General features: G+C 52.5%; 1 protein-coding gene across 1 annotated transcript; it reads right to left on the minus strand.

Moving 5' to 3' along the window:
• Window positions 1-1,206: 1,206 nt before the first annotated feature.
• Window positions 1,207-9,140, minus strand: GATA2 (GATA binding protein 2). The gene is made up of 5 exons (XM_044656881.1): window positions 8,912-9,140; window positions 7,430-8,050; window positions 5,272-5,417; window positions 2,282-2,407; window positions 1,207-1,533 (listed from the first exon to the last, which is right to left on the minus strand). The coding sequence occupies exons 1-5, from the start codon at window positions 9,138-9,140 to the stop codon at window positions 1,234-1,236; spliced, it is 1,422 nt and encodes a 473-aa protein (XP_044512816.1). The 3' UTR covers window positions 1,207-1,233.
• Window positions 9,141-11,115: the final 1,975 nt, after the last annotated feature.

The raw sequence follows: 11,115 nt of genomic DNA on the forward strand, positions 1-11,115 counted from the left end.
ACTGGCCACATTGGTGTTTATGTCCAACTTGGTTTTTAGTCAGAGGAGGGCTTCTTTGTAGGGTTTTTTTTTTCTTTCCTTTCAAAAACAACAACAAAACTCAGGTCCTGGGGGAACTCTTCTCCTTCCTCTCCCTCTCCTCAGGGTGTTTCCTTCCTCTGACCCATCCTTCCCTCCTCAGCCTCGGTGCTGGCCATTTTGTGATTGTCTCTCCCTCCCAAGTGTCCCCCACCCCCTGCTAAGCTGACACCCTTTCCCTGCCTTCCTCCTATCTCCTCTATGTCAGCCTTCCCTCCTCCCCAGATACTACCTGTTGGGTTGAGGGGAGGATATGATTCCTCCCCAGGAACTAATGAGTGCTCTTTCCCTACACCCAACACTGGAGGAGGGGGGGGGGTCCCATTTATGAGGCCACTGGAACCTAGCCTATTAGATGCCTCCCTGGGGAGACAGACTCATGATTTCTCCCCATTTCTGAGGGGAGGTAGAAGTGCCCTTCCCATAAAGCTAATGGGCTGGGTTGTTAGACCAAATGAGGCAGGTTTCCAGTTGGTCAGTGTTTTTTCAAATGAGACTACATTCCCCCCCCCCCAAAGGGGCTAGGGGGCACAAAACATGGAGGTCAGGAGGGGAAGGGCTCTTGCAGCAATGGCTGAGACCCTTGCAAAACCCCAGAAGTCCTTGCTAGAAACAAGAACAAAATAAATTATTTTTTTCTACCTTTATCCATCTTTGTTTTTCTAACAATGAAGGTTCATTTTCCCCCTTTCTTTTTTATAAAGTTGTCCTATACCCCCCAAACAAGCGTCCAAGACAGAAATCTGGCCAGCCTTCTCAGACCAGTTTATGAGATTCACAGTAATAGCAGAGAGGCCAGAGGGGGAGGAGGACAGGCATGGAGGGCTATGGGAATGAATAAGGGAGGGAAGAGGCTTTGCTGAGCCCCAAGCCAGGACTGCCAGTCCCATCAGTGGGAATGACACAGGCAATGTCTTCTCAGTTGTTATCCCTGAGGGAGAGGGAGGGGTGGCTGCCCATCACTGCCTTAACCAGAATTCAAGCCCCTTCTGGAGCCTTAATCCCTGCCTCTCCCCACCCCAGGCACTCTCCTGCTTTCAGCCCCTCCCCCCCACTCACACCCTGACATCGAGGTCTGTCCATCCATCCATCCATCCATCCATCCATCCTGTCTGTCCATGTCCTGGGTGAGGCCCCGCACCCTGGCTGCTGCCCTTAGCCCATGGCAGTCACCATGCTGGATGGGTGGGGGTGTCCAAAAGAGATGCTGGAAGAAGGGTGGATGGGAGTAGGTGTGGGCAGGATGTGTCCCGAGTGGCTGAAGGGTGGAAGGTGACCCATGGGGGCCATGTGGCTGGCCAGGGCTGCAGCACTGAAGGGGGAGGACTTCTCCTGCATGCATTTGGACAGTTCCTCAAAGCACTCAGCACCCTTCTTGCTCTTCTTGGATTTGTTAGACATCTTCCGATTGCGGGTCTGGATACCCTCCTTCTTCATGGTCAGTGGCCGATTCACCTGTGAGATAATGGCATTATCATGCTGTGCTCCGACAGCCGAATCTCCTACCCCCCTCCACAGACGATGGTCTGGGTTAGATTTATCTTGACTCCCTCCTACAGTCCCGACCTGGTAACCACTTTGGATCCTCAGCAAAGATGGATGAGTTTGGGTTCTTGTTCTTTCTTATCATCTCATTAAACAGCATGATCCTCTTAAATGAGGGGAGGACGGAATGAGACAGCCTACGATTGGGCAGTTCTTACCCCCCATCATGAAGCTTTACTTTCCCCGGGGTCCAAAAGTGGCCCTTCTCACATCCCCAGAGTTCAAGTGGATCATAACAACTGCAGTCCTTTCCAATTAGTTTGTTTTTGAATTGCAGGAATTTTTTTTTTTTTTTAAGAGTCGAGGACTTTATAGAGATGCTTGTCCAAGGTCACGGAGGAAAGCAGGGGTGGGGGTTGGGGGGAAGGATTTGCTCTTAGGTCCTTCTAAAAAGATCAAAACAGTTTTTCCTTTCCACCACAGATGCCCCTCAGACCACTACTAATTCTGCCTGTAGGCAGCTTCTCTGGTCTCAACCTTTTACTATTGGGGGGAGGAGGAAAATGCGGGGCCTGGGTTCCTCCTGATGGCTTCCCAAGCCAAGCGGAGGAGGCAAGCATTGTCAGGCTTAGGAGGCAGCATCACTCTTCCATCAGCAAAGAATGGCCTGGGGTCCCTTGGGAGGGGGAAGGGGCGGACAGGGGTGGGGCACACTCACATTGTGCAGTTTGTAGTAGAGGCCACAGGCATTGCAGACGGGGTCCCCGTTAGCGTTTCGGCGCCATAAGGTGGTGGTGGTTGTCTGGCAATTGGCACAACAGGTCCCAGCTCTCCTGGCTGCCGACTGGGGGGAGGGAAGAGGGATAGATGGTGAAGGAGAGGAAGCCCAGCTATCCTGGCTCTCAAGCTACTCCCATCATTAAGGACACAGTCAAACTCCTTTAAACCCAAACACCATCCCGCTGGAGGAGGAAAGAGTTAGAATTCTAGAGAATTACTCATAAAATCTCATAGGTGGAGGAGACCTAAATTGGACATCATTTGATCCAACCTCATTCTCCAGGTCAAAGCCCAGACCGAGGAAATGTCTTGTCCAAAATCACACAATATACTTTCGGCGGTGGCAGAGGAGTTACTAGGTAGGACCCAGATCCCCCACACTCGCTCTCATTCTGGCTAATGTACCTCTCCTCAGCCCTTAACTTTGGAGAACACGATTAGCCAATTCAGTCATACCAACTCGATCCTATCCCAACCCCTGAACTCCTTTCTCTTACCAGCCGTGCCCTGCTTCTGTCAGGCAGCCTAAAAGAAATGTCATCCATGTACAGCTAGAAAGACTGAACAACAGTAAAACCCAGGCCATGCCATGGGCCTCCCCAACTCAATTACCATCTCAAAATGTAAACTCACTGACATGGGCTCGGCATCCTCCCTCCCCTCAATCCTAATCTCGACCCATGGACTGCCCAAACTGATAGAAGGGAGTGCAATTAGCAAGGAACTATCACTACCACCACCCCAGGTAGGAAAGAAAAAGGAGGACTCCTGAGCATCCCTGGGGCCCAGGGGAGCTGCCCTATCTAGAAAAGAAGGAAGAGACGGGCACCAGAATGGGCAAGAAGGTTGCCCCTGAAATTGAAGGGAGAGGCACAAAGTGCCTTCACTTCTACAGGTCTGAGGTTCTAAATCTAGCCTAAAGTCTAAGCCCTGGGCTCAGACCCTCAAGCTAGGTGACAGCAACTGACCTCCCTCAAGAGAATCCCAGAATTTCAGCGATAAGAAAAGTGAACACCTAGTCACCCAACCTCTCATTTTACAGGGCAGAAACCTAAAGGCAAGAAAGGAGAAGTGACCTGAGGAAGGTCAAATAGGAAGCCAGCAGCAATGCTAGGAGGGGAACCCAAATGTTCCAAACTGGAGGGAGGGGGATGAAAAGGGCAGAGGCAATTAGTATCAGAGAATAATGTGAAAAATGGCTGCCTGCCCACACCCCAGCCTGAGGGTGCTGCTGACCAGGGGGATGGGGAGAGAAGGGGCAAGGGAGAAATTTCCCAGTCTGGAAATTCAGATTTGCCCTGGAAAGACAAGTAAGGAATATCACTGTCCCCCCCTCCCCCCCCCAGTCGTCAGCTCAGAAAACAAGATCTCTTCCCACCACCCCTCCTATCCCAACCTCCCAGCCAGCCACAGGCCAGGAGAAAAACTGACAGAACGGGTTCCCCCATCCCCTCTCAGTGAACCAGGCTGGAATCTTCCAGCACAAGCTGCTGGGCTGAGAGGCCAGGGGCTTATTTGCAAATACTTCTCTGTATTCAACGCCATTAGCCTGACTGCGGCTGCAGGCCACCCCAGCTCCACACAGGGCCCTCACCCTGAACTCACAAAGTATTGGCAGGGGACGGTGGCCGGCCCGGGGTACTCTCAGATCCCTCCTTCCTCTGCTTTTCAGGAGGAAAAGCGGCTAATTAAGCAGCTGCATAGCTGAAATTCTGACTCACTGGCTGTTCGGGACAGTGGACCTAGGTCCCTCCCCCACCTTCGCCCTCCAGCCTCCCATCCCCTGGCTCCAGGAGGGGGAAAGAAAATGTCCCCAAAACGGCAAAACGATTTAGGCCTCGTAAATCACATCTCCCTGAAAAAATATATTTATTATTCTTAGCATTTTACACATTATTTGCAGAGCGGAGGGTATTAGAAATTTCAAAACAGCCCAGCAAGAGGCAAAGCCCAGCCTAGGAGACACTCTCAAAGCTTGCAGAGTCCGGATACAGATACACTAAGTTTCCTTATCTTCAGCCTGCAGATGTCCGGATAGGAAACTCTGGCCAGGAGCTTAGAAAGGGCATTTAAAAAAAAATCACTCAAATGAAAATACACAGTATAGGTGACTCCATGGAAAAAATAATAAAGGGAAGGTTTTTTTGGTGGTTAGGGTTTGTCTGTGAGTGTGTGTGTTTTAAATAAGCACCAGGAATTGTGTGCCCTGTTGGGAACCAGAGTGAGGGCTGCCCTGGGCTATGAGAGAAAATGGCTTCATGGCCCTATTTTTAAAAGTGAAATAGAGGACAGGGAGTTGGACCCCATGGAGGTCTCCTGGGACTGGGGGGGAGGGGGGTTGCTAGCCACAGTAACTCTTTCATGGCCAAAGAGCTTCCCCCAAACCAGCTAGATAAATAAATGCTTTTTAAAATGAGCCAAACAATGTCTGCTCTGCCAATAACTGGTTTCTCAGCCTCTGGCTCTTAGTTTACTGGGGCTGTGATCTTAATCATAATGGGGGAGGGTGGAGGACGACAGATTAGTATGGTGGAATGGAAGGAAAACTGATAGGAAAGTCCAAAAGACCTGATTTTAGGAGACTCTTGGAGTCATTTGCCCTCCAGGACTCAGTTTCTTCACATGCAAAAATGCTAGGGTTGGCTTAGATTTCAATTTAGGATTCCAGGACTCTGATTACTCTTTAGCTCTAATATCTGAATTTTTTAACTCTGCAAAGCAATTTTACACTGGACACTTCTCTAGCTCTACTTTCTTCTCCTGGCACTGACTCCTGTGACAATCCTTAGGGCAGATTCCAGCCCTTTGACCTCCCAGCGATCCTCCCCACACACATCCATAATCTAGCCGTCCTTCCCCGAGCTGAATAGTTCAGCTTTAGGTCCTCAGCCATCCCCACCAGAGTGAGCCTTGGAGCTAGCTACCTACCAGTCTCCGTTTGGGTTTGATGAGTGGCCGGTTTTGCCCATTCATTTTGTGGTAGAGCCCACAGGCGTTACACAAGTAGTGCCCAGTGCCATCTCTTCTCCAGAGTGGGGTAGCTGTGGCCCCGCAGTTCACACACTCTCGGCCTTCTAAATGGAAACACGGAGACACTGGGTGTCTTTCTTTAAAAACAAATTCACAAAAGCTTTTTACTGTTGTCCTTGGTCCAGGAAATTACCCCAGGGCATTAACCCCAACTTTCCCAGGGATATGGCAGGGGGAGTGTGGAACCTCCCAGGATTCAGGGAACATTGTTCCTGCCTAAAAGTTAAGCTTTAAGGCAACATAAACCCAATATCATCATCTTAGGTATGAGACCAAATGGGAGACAGGAGAAAAGCAGAACATTTCCCACAAAATTGGGAGTCATTTAGACATGCAAAGAAAAAGTTCTTCTGAGAAATGGCATTTCCACTAACATTCCCAAATAGCTATATAGTCATGCCATCTCTGCCCATTTCTCTCTGGCCCCTCTTTCCATTATTTCCTCCAGTTTCTCTATCAATAATTTTATTCTCCACTTCCTTATACCTTCCCTTCTTCCACCCCATGGCTCTGAGCTCAATATTGGAATCCTCTTTAATTTCTCTCTAAGAAGAATCATAGCAAAATAAAGGCATATATAAAATATAAATCATAGTTGTGGACTTGTTGGCACAAAGCCTTACATCAATGGAGGGAATTTCCACACAAGAAGTTCCCTGTGTCCAATGACTCACAAATTCAGGACAAATATATCTCTTATTTGGTTTTAGAATTCAATACCCTAAATTTGACCATTAATAAAATAACTAAGTCCAAATAAAAATTTAAAATCTACTGGGAGAAAGTGTCCGTCCCTCCCCCCCCCCCAAAAAAAAAACCACCACTCTCAAATGATTACAATCTAAGTCGGGATCCTTATCCAGAATCCCTGGTGGAAGAGGGAGGACCCAGCTGAAGTCCAGCTCGGGTCTGATTCAATGACAGAACAATTGCCAACAGGAGAATTTCTCTGGGAACTCTAAAGCCTTCCTAGGTCATGAAGCTAGGAACAAGAAGCAGTGAGATCTGGACCAGGAGAAATTCCCTCAAATACAGTTTATGCAAATAGGGCTGGGCTTAGAACTCCCCGAAATGCCTCTGGGGTCCAAAAGGCTAGCTGGGGATTCAGAGACTTAAAAAAAAAACCACTTCAAGGCCACTTTCTCTCCAACTTTAAAGGAAGGGTGGAAAGGTCTCAAGGAATTTCAGAAGGAAAAAGAAGAGGCCTGAAGAGGGATCTCAGGAAGCTGAGCCTCTTTTTCCTTTAAAGTTTGGTATGATCAGCTCTTCCAACTCTGGGCCTGGCCCAATGGGGGAGTCCCTAACAGTGTTCCCTAAATGTAGACCCTAAGCTCTTCCACACGGCTTGGACTATACCACCGCACATTGGGGTGAAGATTTGATTGCTTTAGAAAAGGACCTAGAGACTTTCCAATGGAAGTGAAGGGTAGACCGCAAAAGATATTGGAAGTGCTCTCAGATCAGACTGACTTGACTTAGGAATCATTTAGGAGCCTGGGGGCGCAGAGGCACATTAGATCATACTCGGGATTCTGGAGGAACCAACAGGGGCTCTGCTGGGAACTTTTTAACTGGACTCTAAGAGATTGGGAGTTTGGGGCAGGCAACTCAGCTCCCGTCTAAAACGAAAGCATTAAAACATGGAAACTCATTCAGGGCACGAATGAGAGGAAAGAGGGTTGAGATTGCGGCTCATCTTACGCCACTCTCTTAGAGGTCATTTTCACTTGGAAAAAAGGTGCCTTTTAAGAGCTGCCCTTTGTTAAGGCCGCAGAGTGTCCAGGCACTGGGATTCTAGTCGGAGGTGCATGTTTGAGGGTCCCTAGTTTGAAACTCTGACCAACTCTCCCTTCATTCCAAACAACATTTGTGCCCAGGCTATCCCTCGGCTTCGAAAGAACTCCAAGTCTCCTCTACACCTCCAACCAGGCAAAGCCTTCCAGGCGCCAAATGCCCCATCTCCACCCCCCAGTCGGTGGCGCCAGGGCTGCCTGCAGCTAGAGAAGGGGTGGGGGCGGGGAGGTCAGGGGAGGGCTAGGAAGAGAAGAAGGCTTACCTGAGCAGGAGCGGGCCTTACTGCGCTGCTTGGGGGTGAAGCTGGAGGCGGGGCCGCCCAGGAAACCGCCTGGGTGGAAGAGGTTGCCGCTGTAGTCGTGGGCAGCGGGCACATAGGAGGGGTATGTGGGGATAGGGTGGTGCGTGGATGGCTGCCCGCTCATGGAAGCCAGGCTGCTCCGCAGGGGGCTGCCGCTCTCCATCTTCAAACCATCAGACAGTGTCACTTGGTATTTGACGCCGTCCTTGTCCTCTGGCCGGACCCCTCCAGCCGATGACGAAGCTGGCGAGGCCGCGCTGCTGGCGCTGGGGTCCGGGGACACCTCTTTGGGCGGGGTCGGGGGGAAGCCGAAGAGGTGAGACCCCGAGTGTGAAGCGGGCGTGAGAGAGGAGACCGAGCCGCCACCGCTGGCGCCGCTGCCTCCGCCAGGGTACACCGAGAGCGTGCCCGGGCCACCAGCTGCCGATGGGTGCAGGGGTGCCTTGGAGAAGGGGCTCACGGTCCAGGGGTTGTGGTGGTGGGCCGCAGCCGCCGACAGCGCCGCTTTGCCGCTATCCAGCCACGGGATTCCGGGGCTGTGCAGAAGGTGAGGCCGGCACATCTGGCTCCCAGTCAGGCGCGCTGTAGAGGGGGAGGCAGCCATCGATGGGGACAGAAATCATAGACAGTGCAGGGAGATATCCCGAGGCCCCAGAAAGCCACTTTAGGAAACGCCCAAGGAGGTGAGAAAGGGCCGAGGGTTACAGTGGAAGAAAGAAGCTAGGGCGAGGGACTCCAGTAGAGAACGGCGGAAACCCGGCTTCTGCGCTCACACACAAAAGTACAACCACACTCAAACACACAAAAATCACACTTCCCTTCCAATCCTATCGAAGGAGATTCAGTTATTAGTCTTAGAGACTATCTGGCGGGGGGGGGGGGAGGGGGGAGGGAGAAGAGGGGACAACGCGCTGGAGTGAGATAGGGGGACCGAGTGGGAAAGCGAAGCAAAGCCAGGGAATGAAACCGCTACCTCTCCCCAACAACTCCCCTCTGAGCAAAGCCTCTCAAGAGCCCAGAGCAGCCGGAGGGAAGCGGCAAGAGAGGTGACAGACAGAGAGAGAGAGAGGCCCCTTTCCCCCCACCTCTCCCGGTCCCGCTGCTCCCTCTGGCCGCCCAGCCCCCAAAATTATTAGCGATTTCGATTCGTTTTGATTTCACATCCGGGAAACGGACGTGTCTAGTTTCTAGTTATATGCCCAGCTCCTCGGCCGCCCTGCGTCCCCACCCACCTCTCCACTCCCCCCTTCCCGATGTCCCCCTCCCCTTCGTCGTCTTTCTAGGGTTAAATCTACTTCCCCTTTTTCCTCTCTCCCAGACACACAGCCAGTGAAACTAACTAGGAAGCCGGCCGGCCAGAGTCACTTTCACACTCCACACCCCAACCCCCCCACCCCAGCCTTTCCCCTTGGCCCTCGCCCTCTCTGGCCCCCAGGAATTTACCGTGTGCCTGGCTGTAGGAGACTCTCGCTCGGGCATGGGCCGAATTGGCGTAGTAAGGGTTGCCCTGTGAGTCCAGATGATTGAAGAACACATCCACCTCATCTGGGGGCAGCAGCTGCGCGGGTTCCATGTAGTTGTGCGCCAGGCCCGGGTGGTGCGAGTCCGGATGCTGCGCGTTGAGCACTGCGTGATGGGCCATCCAGCGGGGCTGGTCCGGCGCCACCTCCATGGTGCCCTCAGGCCCCACTCTTGGCCCTCCCAGTGGCCGCCTGAGTCCGAGAGTCTTCGGTCACTGGAGTGGAGGGGTCAGGGATACTGCCTCCAGCAAAGTAGAGAGCTGAGTCAGCGGGGCTGCGCTGCTGTCGGGGTCTCCGGCGCCGGAGTAGAAAGTGGTTGCCTCTATCGGGAAACCGAGTGGAGTGTAGAGCTCGAAACCCACACGCACCACCTGCGAGGGTGGGGGGGAAGAGTGGAAGGAGACACTAGTTAGAGCCAAAAGTCCTCAGCAGCTAAGGGACTGAGACTCTTTACCCTAGTCCGAAATCAGGACAAAACAAATCCCTTAGTCTTCCCGGAGCGTCCACTTTTTTTTTCCCCCTCTACAACGGGGCTCTGGTACAGTCCAGGGTTCTGACCTTCCCTGAATGGGACAAGCCTTAGAGATAACTTTCTAAAAATCAGGAACGAAGTACCCCCCCCCCCAAAAAAAAAAGTTGAGAAATCGAGTCCTCCTACCCGCCTGGGATGAAGGCTTAAAGCGAAAGAAAAGTGAAGCTTAATTAAAAAACTAAAATACCTTGAATCCACACTAACATAGGGCGGGAGGGAAAGGGAGAGAAAGAAGAAATAAGTTTTAAAACACCAGGCAAGAACCAAAAACCATGCCCCGACGAGGCCAGAAAGGAGACTGGGAAGCCCGGAGCGCTGATCAAACCACCCTTCCCTGGCGCCTCAGAGAGAATTTAATCCCAGCTGTAAACGAAGCGCAGGGTTGCGGAGGAGGGGGTGGAAAGGCGGCAGGTTTGGGGACGACGGCTGGGGGGCCAGCGCCGGGGAAAGGGTGTAAACTGAAAGAGGAGGAAGAGAGAGGAGGGGGAGGCTGGACTGAGAGGAGGGAGAGAGGTTCTTACTCAGAAAGCAAACTCCACTGACTCTCGCCTTTTTTGTAACATCCCCACAGCATCATCGTCGGCGGCCCTGGCGCCAGCAGGACTCCCTTCAGTGGACATAGGGGGACGCGCACGGCTAAGAAGCTCCAGCCAGCCAATCAGCGGCGTCCGCTGCCCTGCCTCCGGCTGCCATTGGCTAGACCCCAGAAACTCCAAGCTTCTAATTTACTCCAAATATCTTGAAGAGACTAACCCGCCAAAGGGAGAGGAGCCCAACCTCCCCCACCCGCCCTCAAAAAACCCTCCCCCTCCCCTATGCCCCCTAACTCCCCTCCCCCTCTCACTTTCGCTCAGGTTAAGGCGCCGTAGAGGGTGGGGTGGGGTGGGGGACATGTGAAAGCAGCTGCTGCCTAGGGGGTGGGAGGGTGATGACCAGGGCAACTGAGGGGCGGGAACAAATGTCGCCCCTGGGTAGTTGTGGCTTGGTTTGGGGCACTTAAGTCGCTACGGGCCTCTAGGTGGACCTGGCCAAGCAGGAGAGGGTGGCGCGCGTGTGTGTGTGTGTGTGTGTGTGTGTGTGTGTGTGTGTTTAAAGAGGGTGTACCCACCACCAAGGCCCAGATTTCACAGACCCGAAGGCAGGCCAGCAGGCCAGCCCCTGGTGACTGGCGCAAAGGGAGACGCCGGTCGGGCTGGGTTGGTCTGGGTTGAGGCGGTATTTCCTGGGGGCCCCAACGGTCGTCTTGCCCCAGGGCCCAGAGGCGTATCCAATCCCTAGGAAAAGTGCTTGGGGAGGACATAAGTACTTCGGGATTCACTTCTTTTTCTCTTCCCTAGCCCCAACTTTGCCAGTTACCTAGCTAGTCTCTGAACTGCCATGGGCATCTCTTTGCACATAGGCACCATTCCTCTCCATTTTCTCATCTCCTCCTCTCTGAGTTCAGGCTAAAGACTCCAAGCCACTATTACAGGTCTGCAGCACAGATAGGCCTACCCACCCTGGTGGAAGCGGAGGCAAGATGCCCACCCCATCTAGTGTGGTTAGAGAGTTTAGACATGACCGTGGGAATTGTCACCATGGGGCAAAATCTTTGT

This window comes from Gracilinanus agilis, chromosome 1 (assembly GCF_016433145.1).
Source record: "Gracilinanus agilis isolate LMUSP501 chromosome 1, AgileGrace, whole genome shotgun sequence".
NCBI lineage: Eukaryota > Metazoa > Chordata > Mammalia > Didelphimorphia > Didelphidae > Gracilinanus > Gracilinanus agilis.